Below are 22865 nucleotides of genomic sequence, written 5' to 3' on the forward strand. Positions count from 1 at the left end.
GAATTCAAGAAGTGCCTTAGGCCTCTAGAAAAGCTGGTCCTCTGTCAAGCCAGAGGGAAGAAACACCCACAGTTTTAGAGGTAGGATTAATCTTTGGGAAAACAAGGTCAGGTGTCTCTCTAGTTAATACGATGAGAGGCAAAGCTTACTTGGGTATCAATATCAACACCTAATGAGGCCTGGGGTGTCACAGGTATCCTAGGAGAGTTGGCAGAGAGATGAGGTGGAAGAGGAGGTGGTTCTGACCCCTCTCCTAGGAAAGCCAGACAGCTCTGATTGGAGAGCCACGGGCTGCCGCACCTGCATGAACTGTTTTCTTGGTGTTCTTTCCTAGACTTGCCAGGTGTGCCAAATGCTGCTTCCCAACCAGTGCAGTTTCTGTGCCCACCAGCGGATCCATGCACACAAGTCCCCCTACTGCTGTCCGGAGTGTGGGGCCCTCTGTCGCTCTGCCTACTTCCAGACCCACGTAAAGGAGAATTGCCTGCACTATGCCCGCAAGGTGGGCTACAGGTGGGTGCTGTCTGGCGTGCTGTCCCGGGGTTGCCCAGTGGCTGGTCCTTTTTCTGGACCAGAGCTCATGTAAGACTGAGTTTTGGTCTTAAGAGGCCTGGGCTCTAGCCTAATGAGACAAGAATGTTGATTGGTACGTAGACAGACATTTTTATTTTGTAGAGAACAAGAAGAGCAAGGGGGAAAAGAGTAAGTTTAAAAAGTTAAACATTTAAAAAAATAGCTTCGAAGGGGAGGGTTTTGGGGGGATTAGTATATATATAACATTCACTTTGTCAGTTTGGTGTCTAAGAGTATATAAATTTAATTTGCTTACAAAGCGGCTGTGTGTGACATATTAAAGTACTATAGTAAATTTACTAACTGCGGTACTTTCAAATGCTCTCAGTTTTGCTCACATGGAGCTGCAAGTTGCGAAACTCAAAAGGCTCCAGGATCTTTGTGCTCATTAGTTTTTGTCAGCTTATGAGAAGCAAGCAAAAACCTGAGAATGAAAAAAATGATCGCCTCATAGTAAAACCAAGAAAACTCTATTTTAGACTGAATCTCCTCCATTGTATCAAACATATGTAAGCAAGAAGTCATTTTCAGGAGAAGGATCAAAATGGGAGGAACACTCCCTCCAAAGCTCATTGATCTGTAACTTTTACATTGACCCAATCGGGTCTCCTTTACTGATTTACTGCAGTTGGGAGTTTCTACGTCTTCTGATGTTTTATTTTATTATTTCACTTTCAGAAATTAACTTTGCCCAAATTTAGTAGTTTTCTCCTCTTTTAGATTTTAAAAAATTTACTGATTTAGTTCACTTAATAAACTTTTTTTGAGTACTTATTATTGTCTTTAGCATTGTGCCAGACACTCAAGATACAAAGATGATTAAGACACTGCTCCTGCCCTCCAGAGGGCTTCAGTCGGGTAGGTTACAAACATATGTACATGAGTAATTATAACTCAGAGGGGTAGGTCCCGTAGTAGAGGAATGGCCAGGAAAGCTTCACAGAGGGGATCATGGGAGGTTTTCAGGCAGAAGAAAGGGGAAAAGCATATCTGGCAAGGGTATAGGCAGGGGCCCCAGCACACGCAGGAGGGGTTGCAGGAATGGTAGGCATTCCTATAGATGTGGGTCGGGATGAACTGGGGGGAATGGTGAGAAAGGAGACTAGGGAGTTGGTGGAGGCCAGGCCGTGCGAGACCTTGTGTTCCTTGGCAGACCTTCGGACTTTATCCAGTGGACAGTGAGGAGCTAGCTACAGAAAGACTTGCAGCGTAGGAGTGATCCGGCTAGACCTGTGTTTCGGAAAGATCATTTTGGGAAGCTGACACAGCTGTTAGAGAGGGGAGAGACTAGAGACTGGCTGAGAGGCAAGTGTGATGGTCCAGATGAGTTGCTGAAGGCTTCAGCTAAGGCACGGCTGTGGGGATGGACAGGAGGTAGATTTGAGAGAAACTGAGGATGTAGGTGCATTAGGACTTGATGATAGCTTGTATATGGGGGTGTGGGGTTAGTGATGACTCCCAGGTTTCTATCTTGGTATAAACATTTCCAATGTAGACTAATTTCTTTTGCTTGTTATGGAGCATGGAGAACCTAAAATGTACGAGAAGCAAAACAAACCAGAGATGGGGTTATATAAAGCCTTGCCACCACGTTGTGGAAGAGCATTGTTTGGCAGCATCCCAGACTACATTTTTAAACCAAACACCTGAACGTGCATTTTTGCAGTATCCTGTGACATTTGAAAATGGCTTTCAAGTGTGTGCTGCTTGTTTCAAGATCCAGTCCAATCCAATAGCAATGCAGTCAACACCTGAATTTTTATCTTTGAATCTTGAATCCAAGAATTTTTCGATAACACAGCTGGATTAATAGTATTTTTTTTGTCTTTTAATTAAATATTTTACTTTATTCTGTAAGAGTAAAAAGAAACATAGTGTCTCAACAGCAATTCAGTTTATGAAGCCTTTTTGTAAGAGATGTCAGACAAAAAAGTATTGTGATTCAGCTAGAGGGATTACTGAAGACATGGACATTAAAATCTTCAGTGATCTGTGGTTGAACTCAGAAGACATACACACTAATAGAGTATTCATTATACTTAAGATCTTCGGCTATTAATATTTTTTATAACACTTTATTCAGTTATAATTCACATACCATACAATTCACGCATTTGAAGCGTACGATTCAGCAGTTTGTAGTATATTCACAGAGTTGTACAGTCAGTCACCACAATCAATTATAGAGCATTTTCATCACCCAAAAAGAAACCCTATATTTGCAATCTTTCCATCCCCCAGCTCTAAGCAACCACTAATTTACTTTCTATCTCATAGTTGTGCCTCTTTTGGACATTTCATATAAATAGAATCATATAATATGTGGGCTTAGCCTAATGTTTTCAAGATTCATCCATGTTATAACAGACAGCATTATTTCATTCCTTTTTATGGCCGAATGCTATTCCATTGTATGGATATATCACATTTTGTTTATCCATTCGTTGCTAGACATTTAGGTTGTTTCCATCTGTTAGCTATTATGACTGTTGCTGCTAATGAACATTAATGTACAATTTGTGCAACATATGTTTTCAGTTCTTTTAGATATATTCCTGGGACTAGAATAGCTAGGTCAAATGGTAACTATATGTTCAACTCTTTGAGGAACTGCCAGGCTGTTTTCCAAAGTGGCTGTACCATGTTTATAGTCCCACCAGCAGTGTATAAGAGTTTTGATTTCTCTACATCATTGCCAACATTTGTTATTGTCTGACTTTTTTTTTTTTTAAAGATTGGCACCTGAGCTAACATCTGTTGACAATCTTCTTTTTTTCTTCTTCTTCTTCTTCTCCCCAAAGCCCCCCGGTACGTAGTTGTATGTTCCAGTTGTAGGTCCTTCTGGTTGTGCTATGTGGGACACTGCCTCAGCATGGCCTGATGAGCAGTGCCATGTCCGTGCCCAGGATCTGAACCAGCAAAGCCCTGGGCCACCAAAGCGGAGTGCGCGAACTTAACCACTCGGCCACGGCACTGGCCCCGATTGTCTGACTTTTGATTGTAGCCATCCCTGTGGGTGTGAAGTGGTATCTCCTCATGATTTTGATTTACATTTTCCTGATGGCTTATGGTGTTGAGCATCTTTTCATGTGGTAATTTGTATATCTTCCTTGGAGAGATATCTGTTCAGATTCTTTGCCCATTTTTAAATTGGGTTATTTGTTGTCTTCTTATTGAGTTGTAAGAGTTCTTTAGATATTCTAGATACGAGTCCCTTGTCGGGTATATGATTTCCAAATATTTTCTCTCATTCTGTGGGTATTAATATTTTTTAGTAAATTCTCAAAAGGTACCTATGTTCCATTTCATTGAGCTCTACTATAGAGTCTTACAATAATATTTTATGTTTTGTATTAATTTTGCTTTTCTTGAGGAAGATGTATAAAGCCTGTACATTTATATATATTTTATGTATATATATTTATGTAAAATGTATATAGACATTATATATATTTAGAATTTTATAAATTATTTTGCTTTTTGTTGATAATTTGGAGAGTAGTCAATGACGATATAAGGGAGCAAGTTTAGACTTTTTAATGTTACTTATTGTTTGTGATTGTTGGCAAAATTAAATATTTTACTGCTCTTTATCCTTTTGAAAACTTTATGTGTTTAACAACATCTGGTTCTATAATTGTCTCTTTTCCCTTAAACGATTGGTAAGGAGTGGTGTCGTGGGGTGGATTTCTCTTCTGCACACTTTTTCATCCATCTGTCAACCTGGACAATTCAGGCCTCCGTGGAGGCTCCTTGGCCTGTGTCGTTTTACCTCTTCATGCTCTGGCTTTCCGTGAGGTTTGTCTGAAGAGTGTCTACGAGGTAAATAGAATGGATTTTCAGTTGTGGTTTTGAAGAGTATATTTATGTTGTGCCTGCAGGAGTTTGGTCAAACTGCACAAATAAAGCCACTGAAGAGCTTCTTCACAGGTGTGCTTGGCCACTTTGGATGAATTTCGAAATACGTGGATTTTTTTCTCCTCTTAATACTTTGTGGTATGGAAGTAGTTCTGTGTGTTAGAAGTCGGTCACTATTTTGTTTAGCAGGAGAGAAAAGAAAATATAATAAGTAGTTTGTGTAGAAACTCTAATTTAAAACATGTGCGCATTTAGTAATGAATGCTCATTGGAGTTAATTGCAAACAGCTTTCTGGTTCTGTGTACTGTTCCTCATTGCTAATTAAGCTTGGAGAGGTGAACTGTGTACTGCTCCTCATTGCTAATTAAGCTTGCTGTCCCTTGCCCCACCCCCCAAACACACACACACAGAAGGAGGAGAAACAAAAGAGTTGGTCAGGATTCTGTGAGGACTTTTGTGGATGGCCGAAGTGGGCTAATGTAGTAAAATGAAGGGTAATATTTGGAAGTCAAAGAATTCTTAAGTGAAGGGATGTCCTTTCTTTCAGTAAAGCAACAGCCTCTCCTCTAGGGCTTGCTGGGAGGTCAAGGTTACGGGAACAGGCCATACTGCAACAAGAGGAAGATAAAGGTTATCTCGAGAGAAATAGCTGGGAGCAGGGAAAGTCTTTTCTCATGTGGGGGGACCTGTGTGTGTGTGTGTAGGGTGGAGGACAGACTGAACACATGAGAGGGTCTAGGAAGCTGTGTGGATGCAGAGTGGCATGGAGGAAGCTCACATCATTCTCTGATACTGAAGAAGGACAGGCAGTGTTTATAGAGGGGGATTTTGAAGTGAGAGAAGAGTCCAACATGATGATAGTCCTCATGTTTCAGAAAAATGAAAAAGAAGAGTCCTCAATTTCAGAAAAATGGTTTAAGACAGTTTGTACATTATGAAAATGTTATATTCACTAGACAAAACTCAGAAAATACAAATTGATAGGGAGAAAAACAAATAAAAATTTATCTATAGTCCCACCAAGGACTAATGAGCTGCGTGGTCCAGGATGGTACCAGGCACATGTGGCTGTTGAGCACTTGAAATGTGGCCAGTGTGACCGGTCATTTTACTTTATTAAGTTTAAAAAGCCACGTGGACAGTGCAGTACAGAATGTTTCCATCACCACAGTAAGGTCCACAGGACAGTGCCACTCTGGAGCCTTTCTTCCTGGGCTTCCAGAGCTGTTTGTTTTAATGTGGCGGTTGTTATGGCGAGCACAGCATTTCCTGACTGTACGTTTTATTCAGTGTCCATCCCTGCTTATTCACTACCAGCCTGTGGGAAGGCACAGGCTTTCTGTAGCTTCCTTCTGAAATTCCTCCTGAACTCCCACAGTTGTGTCACACTTTCATGGGTACTGTTTATGTCATTTTTGAACCATTCCCCTCCCTCTCCTCTCCCACCAACTTCTCTTATCTGGGCTTGAGTTTTTGCTTTGCAGAAGAACATCCTCTGGCCAGGGAGGGGAGGTGGAGGTTTCTCCTCCCTTCTCTGTCAGGTGTCACCTTGGGCTTGGGGGACCCTTGGTGACCTTGTCATGCCCAGTGGCAGCAGGCAGGCTCTCAGAACGTGTGGCAGTTTCCCTTCCCTTCTCTATCAGACGTCGCCTTGGGCTTGGGGGCTCTTGGTGACCTCATCGTGCCAGATGGCAGCAGGCAGGATCTCAGAACGTGTGGAGGGTGGGAGGTTGAGTGCCCAAGGGACTGGGAGAGCGAGGTTCCCCGAGATGGCTCTGCTCCTGGCTTCTATTCCTCCTTTCTCAGTACCATCTCTGGGTCTCACCCCCTCCTCACTTCTGCTTTTCAGGTGCATCCACTGCGGAGTTGTCCACCTGACCTTGGCCTTGCTGAAAAGCCACATCCAGGAACGACACTGCCAGGTTTTCCACAAGTGTGCATTCTGCCCCATGGCCTTCAAGACTGCCAGCAGCACCTCCGACCACAGCACTACCCAGCACCCCACCCAGCCCCACAGACCCTCCCAGTGAGTGCAACTGCAGGCCAGAAGACCCTGTGGGGCAGAGCAGAGTGGCCCAGGTTCTGTGGGGGGAGGTGTTGGATGGACTGGGGAGCCGGGGCTAGCGTCAGAGATGCCTGGAGTCCACTGGCGGCATCCTGAGGCAGGGGAGTATCCACATTGGCTCGGAGTAGTGCTTTCCCGAACCTGACCCTGGTCGAGAGAGAGCAGAGATGGGGTGGAAGGGCTGTGTGGTTCTGCCACCAGAGCCTTGGCCACCTCACACCCTGGGGCTTGTCTCTTCAGGCTCATTTATAAGTGCTCCTGTGAAATGGTCTTCAACAAGAAGAGGCACATTCAGCAGCATTTTTACCAGAATGCCAGTAAGGCGCAAGTGGGCGTCTTCAAGTGCCCTGAGTGCCCACTCTTGTTCCTGCAGAAGCCAGAGTTGATGCAGCACGTCAAGGTGGGATGCCTTGGGGGAGGAGGGCGTGTGCCTCAGCCAGGGGTCTGACTCCGTGCGTCTTTCCCCTTGCCCAGTCAGTAATCACTCTCCCCATCTCCAGAGCACCCACGGTGTTCCCCGAAACGTGGACGAGCTGTCAAGCCTCCAGTCGTCAGCTGACACATCCTCAAGCCGCCCGGGCTCTCGAGTTCCCACTGAGCCCCCAGCCACTAGTGTGGCTGCTCGCGGCAGTTCCCTGCCTTCCGGCCGCTGGGGCAGGCCCGAGGCCCATCGCAGGGCTGAGGCCAGGCCCCGGCTGAGGAACACTGGCTGGACCTGCCAGGAGTGCCAGGAGTGGGTTCCTGATCGGGAGAGTTACGTCTCCCACATGAAAAAGAGCCATGGCCGGGTAAGTATAGTGACATGGTCACAGTGCAGTGCCAGATTCTCTGGACTTCTTCCTGTGAGGTCAGAGCCCCCTTATGTGTCCAACCCCTTAGGTTTCCTGGTGCTTTGGGCAGGGTGGGTCCCACAGATCTTGAGGACTTTGGGGCATCCTTCTTTCTGCCTACATCATCTGAGAAGAAAGATGTACTCAGAACTATCTTGTGGTTCTGATGCTTTGCATTCTGTCATCTCCCGTAGACAGTGAAGCGGTACCCGTGTCGGCAGTGTGAACAGTCCTTCCACACCCCCAACAGCCTGCGCAAACACATCCGCAACAACCACGACACAGTAAAGAAAGTCTACACTTGTGGGTGAGTTCCCAGAGTGGGGAGCCAGGAGGCCTGCGATTCACAAAAACTGTCCATGGTACCTCTGCCGTGAGATCAGGAGTCAAAGGCAAGAGATGAGCGAATTTCTAACGGAAAAACACTGTGGCTGGATCAGAAATCAGGGCAGGTCAGAAACCAGCTTTTAGGACCTGGTAGCTCCTGAACCCTCCCTCCTCCCACCTCCCACCTCCCTGACCCTGGGTGGCACTGCCAGTCAGCAATGAAGGGCCTTGAGGTGTGAGAGCAGTGGTGGTGATGTGGCTGTGTGCCTGTCTGGGCTTCAACACCATCTGTCTGTGCTTCAGGACGTACCCCGGCCTCTTTCCTGCCATCCACCAGCCCAGCACTTGGGCCTCTGGGCAGTGGCATGAGGGAGTGGAGAGTAAGATCATGGCCCAGGGCCAGTAGAAATATTCTGACTTGCTGTTGGCTGGCTTGCTGGCTGGATTTCTCTAGGGTACCCAACAGCACCCAGCCCGCCTGAGGACCGCCCAGCCAGCTGTCTGCCTCCTCCAGACTCTCCCCTGGAGCCAGAAGCAGCTTTCGCCTCCACCTGCCCGCCGGTCCTGCCGGGATCCACGGGGCCCTGGAGACTGTCATCTTACACGACCTCTTCTGGCTGTGCTTTTGCAGGTATTGCACAGAGGACAGCCCCAGCTTTCCTCGGCCCTCCCTCCTGGAGAGCCACATCAGCCTTATGCATGGTATCAGAAACCCTGATTTGAGCCAGACGTCCAAAGTCAGACCTTCGGGTGGACATTCCCCCCAGGTGAGTGTGGGGCTCTGCCCTCTGGAGCAGCCCGCTCCGTGAGCCTGGAGCTGGAGGGCACGAGGAAGCTACAGGGAGCCCATCTGTGACTGGGGCCGTAGAGCAGTGACAGCTTCCCTCCATGTGGGTCACTCTCTAGCCCTGTGTGACCCTCCTGGGGACTCCACACAAGTAAAGGACAGGGACAGATACCCATGCAGCAGCCCATCAGCCTTTTGTTCCTGTTGTTTCCCTGTCCCATGACCCCGTCCTCAGGTGTGGGCTGCACTCTGGACGCTGGAGCGCTTTCATGCACACCGTGCTGCTTCTGCCTCACTGCAGGTCTGGGAGGCAGGGCGGGCGGGCTGGGTGTCGGTGGGGATGGTGATGCTTGGCTGAGTCACACCCACCCAGCCCCCACTGGTTATGGGAGGAGCCAGCCTAGATTCCTGCTACCCTGGCCCCTTGTCCTATGACCTCATCCCATTCCATGCCCTTTTCCCATCTCTGGTGAACTACTGGAGCAGCCTGGTTGCCCCTCCTCACTGTAGTCTCTTCCTACTCCCTGGTAGGGGGCTGCTCCTCAGAGGGGTCGGGCATGTCTGGGGGACTCTGAGCTGCCTGGAATTCCAGAGCATTCTTTCTTGGCTATTCAGAGAAGGGTGCTGGTCACGAAAGGCCCTTTCATACCTAGCAGGTGGGGTGTCAGTTGACATTTTGGCAACATCTATCTATGATTAAAATGCACACCCTCCCTTTCCCTCCAAAGGCACAAGCCCTTTGATCTAGCAATTCTGCTTCTAGGGTTTATCTGCCAGGTATCTGTGCCTTTGGGCATAAGGCAGTTCCTTCAAGGATGTTGACTGCAGCACTGTGCGCAGTAACAGGATGGAACCCGGCCAGACGTTCACCAAGGAGGACTGCTCGTCCCCACAGCGGGTCGTGTGCTGCTGTCAGGGGAACGAAGCCCCTGTGTGTGCTCTCGTGGAGACGAGCGCCAGTGTATGTTGTTAAGTGAAAAAAGCAGGGTGAAGAAAAGTGTGCATGTCATGCTATCATTGTGAGAAAGACAGCAGTTTTATTTTTGTATATGCATAGATAGAATCTCTCCGGGGGAGCCACAGAACCTAGGTAATAAGGTATTCCCTGGAGACCAGGCCTGGGCCGTGGGCTAGGAGGGCCTTAATTTTCTCCATACCCTTCCCATATCTTTGGAATGTTGTGTCACATACACACGTTACATTAAAAAAAAAAAAAAACTAAAAAACTGAAAAAAGGAACAAACCAAGTGTAAACCAGCGTTCGGTGCTGCGGTGACCGTGGCCTGGGCGGTGATCCTGCGAGTCCTTGGGCTGCACTAGTCATGTCTGGGGGCCCATGGCTCGGGCTCGTGCTTGGCCTGGACTCTCTCACGCTGTCTCCCCTTTCAGGTGAACCATCTGAAAAGACCAGTCAGCGGCGTGGGGGACGCTCCAGGCACCAGCAATGGCACTATCGTCTCTTCCACCAAAAGGCACAAGTCCGTTTTCCAGTGTGCGAAATGTAGCTTTGCCACAGACTCGGGGCTCGAGTTTCAGAGCCACATACCTCAGCACCAGGTGGACAGCTCCACAGCCCAGTGTCTCCTTTGTGGCTTGTGCTACACCTCTGCCAGCTCCCTCAGCCGCCACCTCTTCATCGTCCACAAGGTGAGAGACCAGGAGGAGGAGGAGGAGGCGGCGGAGGTGGCGGTGGAGGCGGCGGAGCCAGAGGAGGGCTCCGGGGAGGAGATGTCCGTGGAGACCAGGGAGAACGGACTGGAAGAATGTGCCGGCGAGCCTTTGTTGGGCGACCCAGAGATGAGGAGAGCACTGGGCCCGGCCCCTGAGGAGGACGGTGCCCAGGATGCTCAGAGTCGGCCACAGGCCTCTCAGGACCAGGACAGCCACGTGCCGTCCCCTCAGGTGTGACCAGAGGCTTTGCAGTGTGTGCAGTCGGGGTGGTGCCGTGGCGTCCTCCGCCTGCCGTGTGGACAGTGGGAAATAAAAGCCTCTGCCCCGGTGTGAGTGTGGCCGGCTGTACCCTGGAGCAGTGTCTGCCCTGAGTGGAGAGCTGGGTGTCCATCAGCCCCAGGAAATGTGGGGTTGCCCAGGACCCTCAGAGCTCTGAATTTGCTTCTGTTATTTATGGCTTTGTGCTGCTTCTTGATGCCCCAACTCTTGTCTGTGTCCTTCCAACCCCAGGCTGCTTAAGTGGCCCAACCTCAGTGCTGTCAACTTGGCTTGAAACCCCTCGGTGGCTGTGCTCTTCTGGGAGGTTCCCTGCTTGCTGCCTTCAGCCAGGGGCCTCCTTGGAGCTCTCTTGGCCTGCGGATGGCGGCTCTCCTCCTGGCCGTCAGAGCCTGCGAGGGGTGAGGGTGCTCGTGCCGTCCCTCTGGAAGAGCTCTGCCCAGTCTGGCTCGGCGAGGGGCCTTGGTCACCGTGCCCTTCCTTCCTGTCTTCTCTGATTCTTTTCCCCAAAAACAGTCCTGGAGAATTAATCGTCACGCTGGCTGGTCCTGCCTGTGTGGGTGGGAGACACTCGGGCAGCACACCTGTCTGGAAGCCGGGAGAGCAGGAGGTGCAGCCAGGGCGGGCGGGCGCCGAGAGGCAGGCCCCTTCAGAAGGAGCTGGGTTTCCTTGTTCTGCTGCTGTTCTGCCTTTCCTGGCAAGTGGGGTTTGGGGCACACAGACGTTGGAATATTTGTACTCTTGTTCCTGTGCCATTAGAGAGGCTGCTGCCCCAGGAAGGCCAGCCCCTCCTCCTCTTGGCTACACTCATGTTGCTCAGACTATATTTCAAATAAAAAATCTTCTTACCATGCAGGTAGCTCTTGTATTCCTCTTGAAGTAAGCCTGGCCCGACCCTGCTCCAGCGAGGACTCTTTCCCAGACTTCCCCGTCTCTGAGGGAGAACAGTGTTTCCTACTGTCCATGCAAGATCCTTTCTAGTTTCTGGAGCTGTGGAGCTGTGGTTAGGAAGCCAGGGGCCCGGTGCTCTAGAGATCGTCTGAAATGGTGAGGGGAGGGTCTTCCTCCTGGTCCAAAGTCACCTCCAAGGTCTCCCCTCGGCTAGTGGCATTGGCTTTAGGGCCTCTTGAAATTTCCTGGGCACCTCCGTCTTTTCCTCCAGATGGATTTTCAACCTAAGAGAACCCTTTATTGGGGGAGGGGGTATAGAGGGAACCTGTAATTTTCTCTCAGTGTTCAAGAGGGCTTGGTATTGCCATTGCCACGGGGATCTCAGGTGTGGCAGAGTTGGTACCAGACACGGGCTGGCAGAGTTAGAGCCTCACACAGCACAGGCTGTGTGGAGGTATTACCTGACCTCCAGCCCGAGCGGCTGCTGCAGCCCTGCCTGGGTGGACATGGGGCTGGGCCCGGCAGGGTCTAGTGCAGCGAAGGGAAGTGGGTGCTGGCTGTGCTCCTAGAGGTGGTCTTTCAAGGAGGGCCTCGAACATCCACTATAAATTAAGTCAGATAAATATACCTGACCTTTTCGCAATTGAAAAAAAAATACATTTTCTTCCTCTATCAAATGCCAGATTTTTAGTGGAAATGCTAATGGCATTGGAAAAGGTTAGTGCTTGCCTTAGTTTCAGACAGACCCTGCTGTTTAATGATTGCTATACCTGGCAGGACCACCACGTCCCTGCTTCCCAGGCAGACAGTGAGGGCAAGCCGAGCCTGATTCCGGCTGCCTGCAAAGCCAGAGCTACCCCAACGTAGCTGTCACCCCTTTCCTAACTGCGGTTGCAGCATGCCCACCATGCACCCCAGGTCCACTCAGGAGAAGAGATTATAGAGGAGGCTGGTTTGGAATGGATGGCTGAGTCCCTTCCTGCTCAGAAGCAGGGCGAGAGGTGGTGGTGAAACTGCAGGTTTGACCGCCCATCCCGACCCTAGGTCCGTCCTTCTTTCCTGGGAATGACATGCAGTGGAAAGAATGCCGAGCCGCTCACCAGGAAACCTGGGTCACAGCCTGTGTTCTGCCCTAAACCAGCTCTTAACAAACCCCCTAACTTCCCTGGCCCCTCCCCTTCAAAAGAGGGCTAGAAATTCCCATTCAGCTGGCTTCACGGGCTTTTGGGAGTTGATGAACGTGGAAGGACTTTCTAGTGTATGAAACACTATATGAATGTGAGGGAATCCTGACTTTGGGGCTTGGAGGGTGGAGGGCGTCCTGCCTGCTCTTCAGACTTGGATGTTGATGGTCAGTTACAATTGGTCCAGGCCACCCCTCCGTTATTTAGAAATAGCGATGATAACAGCACTTTAAGCCCTGCCCAGCATCTTGGTAAACACTTTCCAGTGATTCTCTCTTCATCCTCACAGAGATCTCACAGTTACCCTCCATTTCACAGAGAAGAAAACCGAGGCCCAGAGAGGTTAAAGGACTTGCTGGGCCACCTGTAAGTGATGGTGCTGAGTCAAGCCTGCCTGTTCTAAAGTCCACAGTGTCAACCACTGGGCCACCTTAGTGACTCGGCTGCTTTGGCTGGCTGCCAGCTTGTCCACAGTTTGCAGCCATCCAGACATCCACTTTCCTACCTCTCCTAGGGTTGGGGTGCCCCACTGAGTGCCAGGTTCTCTTTGGAGTCAACCTGTGCCTTGTCACCCGAGGAGAGCCCTGCACGTCACGTTTGCTTGTGATGTTCCGAAGCACATGCAGCATCTCTATGGCCTGTCATTCCCATTGAGATTTATCTTGCCGTTTGAAGACCTTCATTTGGCGGGGTGGGGAGGGGCAGGGTACCATTCTCGAAAAGATTACCCAACCTTCACAGGCAACATGGTTCCCTAAGAGTCCCATATCTTCTGCTCTTTTTTAAGATGTTTTTTTTTAATGGTCTGCTATCATTTGTTATCACGAGAAAACGCTTGCCGCAACAAGCACTTACCTGCACATTAGCTGGGTTGAACGCTCTGCTGATCCAGTTAAACAGATAAGATCCCCACCCTCCTAGAAACTACAATTTAATACACTCGAAGGCTTGACAAATGACTAGTATTTATTTTCCAACTGCTTTATCTCTGTACAATGATATGCTGAATTACTATAAGCTAATTGGTGTAGAAAGAACTATTCCCTTAACTTATGTAAACGGTCTGGTTTTTGAAAACTTAACAGTTGTGGCTCAGCAAGTTCAACACATAGCCTTCCCTGAGACCAAGGAACCCCCCCGCCTGCCCTGTTCACCACTGTATATTCAGCACTGGGCACACTTTCTTTGACTTGTTTTTTAATTTTTCTGTTTTTTGAAAAATTAATACATATACATGGTAAGACACACAAATAGTACAAAAGTTTGCACTGACAGGTGAGCTTCCAATGGTGGTTAGCCTTCAGTTCCCCGGACCCCTCTTTAGGGATAATCACTGTTACCTGTATCTTGTGTATCCTTTCTGGGCAATTCTATGCATTTATAACTTTTAAATATGTATATTTATATATCTATTTTTAATACAAATGGTAGCATTTGATACACAGTGTTCTGAAGCTTGCTTTTTTCCACTTATATAATGGCGGTTGTTCCAAATTCATCCAGTGGGTCCGTCTAATTCTTTGAAAGCTCCCAGCACAGTTCCTTTCATACAATAGTGGTTCATAGAGTGTTTGAATGAATGAATGAATGCATGCATGTGTGAATGGAAGACTCCAATTCAGCTGGTAGCTACAAAGTTCTCTCAGGGTCTGATCTGAGCAAGACAGGGTCTTCTGGATTCTAGAACATTCCCCCTGTCTTTTCCAAGGGATCCAGGCCGTTGTTAACCTTCTCCACCAACAGGTGCCACAGCAGCCTTAGGACTGGGCACAGGGAGCCGTGGGCCCCATTAGTGGAAAGGGCTGGCTAAGACCCAAGTCCCAAGCATGGGCTTCTTTTGAGGTCCTATTTAAAATGCCTTTTTCTTATTGGAAAATGATAGGACATGATTAGAGAAAATAAAAAACATGTACATTTATAATCCCAACTTACCTTTGTAGTTTTCCTTTTTTCACATCACTTTCCAATCCTCATTCAGTTCAAAGCTGAATTAATGGTATAATTGTGTTGATAATGGAAGTTAACATCAGACTTTTCTATATGACAGACATTATTCTCACATTCATTCCCTTATTTAGCCTCATAACAATTCTATGAGATAGATACTACTATTATTCTTTTGGAGGTTCAGAGTGGTTGAGTAGTTTCCCTAAGGCCACAGAGCTAGTAAGGGGCAGAGGTGGGATTCAGTTGGGTGTGGCGAGCACTACACTGCCTCTGATTTTGCACCCTACTGTTTTCTACTTAACATTATGTCTGGACATTTTCTATATTTCTCCATAGCCTTGAAATCATCATTTTCAATAATTTTCAAATCAACATAATTTACTTACCCATTTCCCCTTTCCCATTTAAATTTCCCACTCCATCAGTGCAATGAAGAGTGCTGAGCATATAGCTTTTTACTTCTGCAGAATTATTTCTCAGGAGTTTATCCCTATTTTTCTTTCTTTTTTGGTGAGGAAGATTCGCCCCAAGCTAACATCTGTGCCAGTCTTCCTCTATTGTGTATGTGGGACACTGCCACAGCATGGCTTGACAAACCATGTGTAAGTCCACCCCTGGGATCTGAACCCACAAACCCTGGGCTGCCAAAGTGGAGCGTGCAAACCTAATCACTATGCCACCAGGCTGGCCCCGTCCCTATTTTTCTTGACTAAACTCACTGGCAGTGTGACAGAAGGAAGAAAGCCACCAGTGACTAGAAATCAGAAGCCCTAGTCTCCAATCTGGACTCGGTAACTAAGTCATTTGATCTCTCTTGGCCTCAGTTCTCACATCTGTCATTGGGGGAGGCCGGGGGGGGGGGGGGGGGTGACACTTGGTTTAAATCTGGGGATCTTAAGCCTGGTTAGATTTTATTTTCTCCATCCTGTGTATGTTTATGTCAAAATAGAAGAGACCTTCCCAAAGGCAAGAACCCTTACTGAATTTCTTTCTTTCTTTGTTTTGTTTATTTATTGACTTTTGGCCTAGATATGTACAACAATGGAAAAGATCTCTGTTACTCAGTCCCCTCCCTCCAAGGTAATATCACTTTTGTTTGCATTTATTTGTGTTTCCATTTGCATCCTTTGCATTGCATTTACCCTTTTTCAGATAGAGTTCGAGCTCTTCTATGAGGACCTATTTCCTTTGGCTTTTGTCAAGCCTTTCCAGGTTTGAACTCTGTTTACTTGATAATTCCCAAGTGTCTTCAAACCCTTCTGTTCCCCAGGTGTCTTTTCATTAGGGACCTAGGTCCAGACAAATTCCTGAGCTAGTTCATTGTGGTCATGTGTTGGCCTTTTCAAATGCTCTTGCTTTTTATAAGATTTATTATTATTTGCCAATTGAAATAGAGTTTTCAGTGCATGAATACTGAAAAGTCAACAAACGTGCAATTGATCGTATGGAAAATGGGGCAGAAGGATAGGATAAAACCATTTAAGTCAGTTCTACCTGGGACAAGCCCCCATCCTAGTGCGTGCTCCAGTGGTGGGGTAGCAGCAGCACCATTTCATTTCACTGGTAGGCACGGTATCATATATGTGTACAGTAGAGAATTAGTCTAAAATCTACCAGATCTTACTTCTAAGACTTAATCTCATTGCCTTTGTCTCTCTTTTCTGTGAAAATGGAGACAGTTGATTAGGCCTTTGACGTTTGAAGAGAGTGATGAAGCCAATCTTCGATCTGGCATTCATTAAACTGGGAAGCTGCATTGTTTCTAAGCTTCCCCTCTCAGTTCTAGCCCACGGAACACTGTACAATTCTTATTTTCCTCTGGGGTTTTTTAGTTCTTACAACAGTTTGCTTAGAATTTTGCCCTAAGACTCATTGTGCATGGACGGGGCTGAGTATTTTTGGCACCTGAGGAGGAGAGTAGGTTCTGCTTTCTAAGAAGCTCTTTGCCTAAGAAGGAGGCTTCCTGTTTCTACCCTACACAGGTCCTGAGGAGGGCTCCAATGTGATTTTAAAATGGGGAAAAGGAGAAGACAAGGTGGGCGAGTAGGGAGGTGTTGGTGAGGAAAGGGATGGAAAGTCACAGAGGAGCAGGCAGGAGAGGGTGAACAGGGCAGGAGTTTAGAACGTGGAAACAGCTCTCGACTGTTAGGGTGGGCGATGATGGTTAGAAACTAGGAGTGGCTCAGGAGGAGGAAGTGTGGTGGGTGCTAGCAGGGTTGAAAATGGAGGCAGTGGCTTGATTTGTCAGTGGCATCCCTTGGGGGAGCAGTAATTGCAGCAGCTGTTGCCAGGAGGTGTTAACATTTTTAAAAGAAGGAGAAGATGTAGCTGTTGTGGAAAACGAGGGCTGGCTGAGATACAAAAGTTTCCTTAGAAAAAGACTTGAAAGGGGAGGAAGGCGACTGGTTCACCCTGCAAGAAGACCGGGAGAGGCCTGGGCGGGGAGGGACCTTCCCCAGGCCTAGCTGAGGATGTGGAGTCTGTGTCCTGGGTCTGATCAACTAATTGCTGCCCTTTGACCACAGAGTCACCCTCTCATCTAATGATTCCTTTATTCTGGAAAGGGCCTACATGTGTGGCAGAAATTCCTGGCCCCTCCAATCCTGTGTGCAATCAGAGTGGGCGGATTGGGGAGGGCCCCTGGCTGGGGCGGCTCTACCTTTGAGTCCCAAATTCCCCTTCCAATCAAACCAGAATCAGGAGTGGCTTCTTTTTGCCAGTAATCCTTTAATTGGTGTCCAGCACAGCTGCGGCCACATCTCCAATCCCTGGAGTGCCAGAGCGGCCAGCTCATCCCAGAGCAGCAGGACCTGGAGTCTCCACCCTCCAGAATCAGGGGCTCAGCCACCCCGAGCTGGGAGCTGTGGGAGCTCTTGGAGGGAGGTCCGACACGCAGGCCAGAGCACTGCAGATTGGCTGGCAGGAAAGTCAGCTTGCAGCAGGAGGCAGTCGGTTCCCCTGGGACGGCAGGACTAGCAGAAATCTAGGGCTTTGTTGAACTCAGGGCTGAAATCTTTAAAATGAATGGAATCAAGAGAAGGAAAAATAGAAAGAGGGAACTGGAGGGGTGGACACGCATTTGCTTAACTTACCACGCTACCAATGACCTCTACTGAGATGGGTCTGGGGAGCTTCGAAGCCTGGAGTGGAAGCCAATGATGCGTTAAGGAAGGTCTCACTGACTTCTGGCCTCAGTTCCTGTGCCATAGCCTGTGGGAAAAGCGGCCTCAGCCTGAGTCCACATAGATGCCAAAAATCCAAAATAAGATCTTGAAAGTCTACCGACCAGAATGAAGTTGACGGTAGTTGTACTTTGCCCTGGAGAGCTCACGTGTGAAGTGTGACGTTCATGGCACGGTAGCTTAAGGTGAACATGGCAAAGAGGACTCGTTCAGAGGGGACCTCCAGCATGGTGTGGGGTTCTCAGTGCCATTTCACTCAAGGAGCTATTGAAGGATCCTGACGTTTTGTCAAGAAAAGAGATGTTCCACCATCACTATTTTCACACCTTTGCAGGGTTGTCACATCAAATAGGAGTCTAGACTTCCTCTGTGTGGCCTCAGAGGGCAGATCAGAATTAGACTCAATAAAAGGAAAATCCTCCTGGAAATGAAAGGGCTCCCTGGAGGAGCGCATAAATTGCCAGTCCCTGGAAATGTCCATGCACAGGCTGGGGGGACCCCAGACAGGAGTGTCCTAGACAGCCCCGAGGCCTCGCAGTGGCAGGACGAGGCTAGAGGTGGAGCAGGTACTACATGATGGCCCAGGCTCCTTCCTGCCAACGCTGAGTGGTCCCTGCCCCCTGTTTCCTCCCCTCCATGCAGCTGGGGCCACTTGTTCTTCCACTCAGACTTCTCCCTGCTCCAGGCCAGGGGACCGACTTTGGCCCCCAGGAGCTCCATGATAACGCCTAGGGACTGGCCTCAGGCATCTCTGGTTGGGAGGGCCTTGCTCTCACCTCTGCTTCAGCTGCTTCTGCCTTGTTGGGGAGGCTGAAGTTGGCGCTCTATAACCCACCTCTAGTAACCCATTACTGCTCCATAATGTAACCAGTTTCCTTTGAGCTCTTTTGAGAAGTGAAGGTAGCGAAGGGAAGTGAAAGATGGGGTAAACATTTCAGGGAAAAGCAAACATTTGATCATCCTCATAGGATGTGAGGCAGGGCCTGGGGCACGGCGGGGGAGGACAAGGAGAGCTGATGGAGCAGACGTTTGAGGGCCTTGGGAGGGAGCAACATACATTTTGAAGCAGAGGTTAGCGTGACTCAGGGATGATATAGCTAGCCCATCCTCCTTCAAAGTTGAAGTTCTTGCCTGACGGTTTCACTTTTCCTTGCATTTTGAAGGTACAGCTGACTACTGCCAGTGAGGAAGGCAAAGGAGAGGTTGGAACCTTGTTTGGAACAGTTGCTGTAGGGAAAGGAAAAGGTCAGCTTGGGGGAGCATAAAAGGATTGCCAAGCTGCCTGAGATTGGACTCAGGCTGGAAACCAGAAATGTTGGCCAGCCTTGGGGCAAGAAGCCCCTGTTAGGAACCAGATTCCAGGTTAGGAACCAACAAGGCAAACGTAGTAGAGGTCAAGGGGCAAGTGAAACGAGACCCCTGAGGAAAGTGTAGCTGTAGGTGAAGTTATTGTCCACTCTACTGTGTCTGTGTGTAGATAGGATGGGATGGGGGTGGATAAAGAAGCCAGGGAGGAACTCTTGAGTGGATGATTCAGGGGGGAATTGGAGTCTGGAATTGCCCTAAAGCTGAGGGCAGCTGTGGTAGGTGGAAGGATAACAGGATGGCATTTTAGAGATGGAGAAATGCCTCTGACAAGTTTCAAGCAGTGGGCATTTGACTGGGTGGTTAAAGGGAAGTGGGGGCAAAGGTCTTTGAGAGGATGAGGTCAGTGGACCTGCTGCCAGGGTGTTGGTTGAGCTATTAGCCTAGAATGATGGCAGGGGACCAGAGCCTGCTGCACAGTGGCACTCAATGTGAGGTGGCCTGAACTCAGTAAGTCCAGGTGGAAGATGGTGAGGAACATGGAACGGTGTCCTGATAGCCAATAAATATTGGATAATGTATGCCCTTGGCTAGTGCTTCAGAGGATGGTGGATCGTTCCCTTTGAATTTTGTTAGCATTGGAAGACAGAGAGCTGAGGAGGAAAGGAAAGAGATGGAGCTAAGTCAAAATAAAAGGCATGTTCACACTCACCCAGACCTTGAGGAGAGGGGCTGACGTAGTTGGTCATACTGTCCTGGGAGACCCTGCTAGATTCTGGCAGGGAGTAGCTTCCTTTGTCACCCTGAGCTAAGTATGTTAATTAACAATAGCCCACGATTTTCCTACCACGAGCACCCAGTTTACTCTGGGGGCCCAAGAAATTCAAAGCAGCTGGGAGAGGGGATCCTGGCACCAGTAACAAATGCCTACAGTGCTTTGTCAGTGCTCATATTTAATAGCAAATACTGGCTGCTTTGTATTACGGTTACTTCCAACACAGAAAGCCAGCATCTGCTCTTTCAGCACCATGAGCAAGCCTCTCTCAGAGGATTTAATTCTGTTGTAATTCTCATTCTTTCAGGCGGGAGAGATTCTCAAGGGTAGACACTGTAACTTGTTCAGTTCTGTACCCTCAGCACCTGGCATAATGCCCAGGGTGTAGTAGTTAGTAGTTACTCGATAAATACTTGCTTTTGAGGAAGATTAGCCCTGAGCTAACATCTGCCACCAATCCTCCTCTTTTTGCTGAGGAAGATTGTCCCTGAGCTAATATCTGTGCCCATCTTCCTCTGTTTTGTATGTGGAACGCCTGCCAGGGCATGGCTTGATGAGCAATGCATAGGTCTGCTCCTGGGATCCAAACCGGTAAACCCTGGGCCGCCGAAGCGGAGCATGTGAACTTAACCTCTATGCCACCAGGCAGCCCTGGAAGAGCGGAGTTAGGACCCGAGTCCCCACACTCCTAGCCAATACTCGTTAGATACTGCCTCACATGTCCTCTCTCTCCTGGTAGTCTGTAAGCTCAGAGAGGAAAGAGATGGTACCTCTTTGACTTCTCCATCCTGGAGTGCCTTGACACTCCTGACTCAGCTCTGCTGCTATCATCATGAAAATCTGCTTGTTAAATTGGCAAATAGCAAGAAGCTGGGAAGGATAGATTATACACTGAGTGCGTGACAGGAGCAGAATTCAAAAAGATTTAGACAAGAAGGAAAGGGAGTGTGAGACTAAGAAGATGAGATTTAACTGAAAAAAAAAAAAAGGTAAAAGTTTGCACTTAGGATAAAAAAGGCTTTACAAGTAGGAGTGGGAAAGACTTAGATGAACAGTGGTTCGTGTTGGAAACTCACAGGCTCAGGATCAATGAAATAATTGGGCTGCCAAAAAAGTTGCTGCTCATGTGTGGAGCCCAGACCCAGAGAGATGCTAATTCAGTTGTAGGCTGCTCTGGTTTGACCTCTGTTGGGGGGGTGGGGGTGGGGGTGGGGGTCACATTTTCAAAAGGAAATTGATAAACTGGAGAGTCACTAGAGTAACTGGTGGTGCCATATCCGTTGTCATATGAGAAATGGCCTAAAAGGGAAGCCGAGGTTCCTCAGTGTACTAGGCGAGGCCTTCAGGATCTGGTCCCTGCCTAGTTCTCGTCTCCTCTTTCTACTTGCCCATCTCCTTTACACTTGAGTGACGTGCATACCAGGCTGTTGCATACCTCCACGTCTTCATGCATACAGTTCCCTCCATCTGGAATATTCTGTCCACCCTGTCCACAACAGTCTACTTGGTGAGCACCTATGTAATTTTCAAAATCCTTCTCAGCCTTACTTCTCTGTAAAGCTATCCTAACCAAGTCCCCAGGGAGAACTGACCACTCTCTCCTCTATACTTTTGTGCTTCCCTATACACAGTTTTATATCTGTGCATTCACCCTGCATTGTATTTTGCTTATATGCCTGTCTCCCGTATCAGACTCTAAGCTTCTTGAAGGTACAGATGCTGTGACCTCTGCCTCTAGCACATGTGCTCTAGCCCGAAACGTGGGAGTTCACATGATTTAAACCAAATGAACCAAATTTCAAGCAGGCTTTCCAATATTTGAAGGACTGTCCTGTTGATGACTGGAGAGATTTTAATGTGTGCACTTCCAGAGAGCCAGGAACAAGGATGAATGGGGCATGTGGTCAGGAGACAGATTTGGGGCCACTAGCAGAAAACACTTTAGTATTGGTCAGCACTCTCAGATTCCACCAACAGAAACCTCATTTGAGGCAGCTTGAGCAAAGGGAGAACTTTTTTGGTATACAAAGTCCAAGAAATGGTTGAACTGCCAACCAGCAGGAAGGCCAGGGACAAAGCTGGATGTCAGGAACACCTGCAACCGGGCACCCGAAAGCCATCAGGACTCTGTGCCCCTTGCCTCTGCTTCTTTGTGTGTCAGCTTCCTTCTTCCTCACTGCAGCCTGGCCTCCTCTGCACGGCAGGAACCATGGCTGCTGAAAGCTTGGACCTCATAGCTCACAGCTTTGCACCACCAGGGACTGGTTTTCTTTCCCAACTCCCATGAAAAACATTTTGGTGAAGAACTTTGATTGGCACAACTCAGGTCTGATGCCTACCGCTGTGGTTAGGGACATGGGTACTGGCAATAATAACCTGGCTTGAGTCAGATGCCAGCCAACTGAGGCCCAGGGCGGGATCATGTAGGAAAAAGACAGTTGCCATTGGACCCACACAGTGAGAGCAGGGGAAGATCTATTTCCAAAAGGAGTGGGGATGTGGGTGCATCTTCCAGAACAGAAGTACTCCTTTGCTCCAGCTTTCTAATGATTACAGCCATCCAGCGCCAAGCACTTTCTGGATGCTCTCAGGGATCCAGGAGAAGAAAGGATGGATAAACAGACTGTGGTCACTCCCAATATTTAGAACCAGGTTCACGCGGTGCTTAGAACCTTGCTCTCAGAAATTGCTGAATGACTGAATTGTTTTTCTGGGCATTAGGGCTCAGCCCACTTCCCCCTCAGGTGCTGGGAAATGGAGGCTGAAGGGGTGGAGAAGAAGGTTCAATTATTCTAGAAGTTTCATTGAGCCCATAATCTATATAGGTTCGATAATGGAGGGGAACACAAGACACATATCCAGAGGCGTTCTGGCCTCCTAGGGACTGAGGTCACTAATGGAGGCGTGTGGGTTTGCCTAAGTGCTGGACCAGCAGCCCCCGGCAAGGCGAGGGGCAGTCAGCCTGTCGCACCGGACCTAGCCCCAGCTCCAAGCAGCTTTGTCCCCCTCGGGGCTTCGCCTCACCGCTCCGCGCCTCTCCTTGGGGACTTTGGCGTCTGCAGGGCGGATGGGAGCAGGGAGGGAGGGCTGGCGGGAAGCTGGGGTCCCGGGCCTCCACGAAGGGGCGCCTAGCTCGCCCTCCTTGCTCGGCGGCCTCCCCGGCCCGACGCGGGGCAGCTCCGGGCTCAGGGGG

The 22865-nt window shown here is 48.8% G+C and overlaps 1 protein-coding gene across 1 annotated transcript in view; it reads left to right on the forward strand.

Annotated features, from left to right (window-relative positions):
* ZNF592 (zinc finger protein 592) overlaps positions 1 to 11241 on the forward strand; it is a 54534-nt gene extending 43293 nt beyond the window's left edge. The window contains exons 5-11 of the mRNA XM_046655305.1: positions 335 to 513; positions 6282 to 6458; positions 6738 to 6897; positions 6998 to 7285; positions 7522 to 7634; positions 8286 to 8421; positions 9831 to 11241. Of these exons, the coding sequence (XP_046511261.1) occupies positions 335 to 513; positions 6282 to 6458; positions 6738 to 6897; positions 6998 to 7285; positions 7522 to 7634; positions 8286 to 8421; positions 9831 to 10349 (1572 nt within the window). The 3' untranslated portion in view covers positions 10350 to 11241. The remainder of the gene's footprint in view (positions 1 to 334; positions 514 to 6281; positions 6459 to 6737; positions 6898 to 6997; positions 7286 to 7521; positions 7635 to 8285; positions 8422 to 9830) is intronic.
* The last annotated feature ends 11624 nt before the right edge of the window (positions 11242 to 22865 follow it).

The sequence above is a fragment of the Equus quagga genome, chromosome 2 (assembly GCF_021613505.1).
Source record: "Equus quagga isolate Etosha38 chromosome 2, UCLA_HA_Equagga_1.0, whole genome shotgun sequence".
NCBI lineage: Eukaryota > Metazoa > Chordata > Mammalia > Perissodactyla > Equidae > Equus > Equus quagga.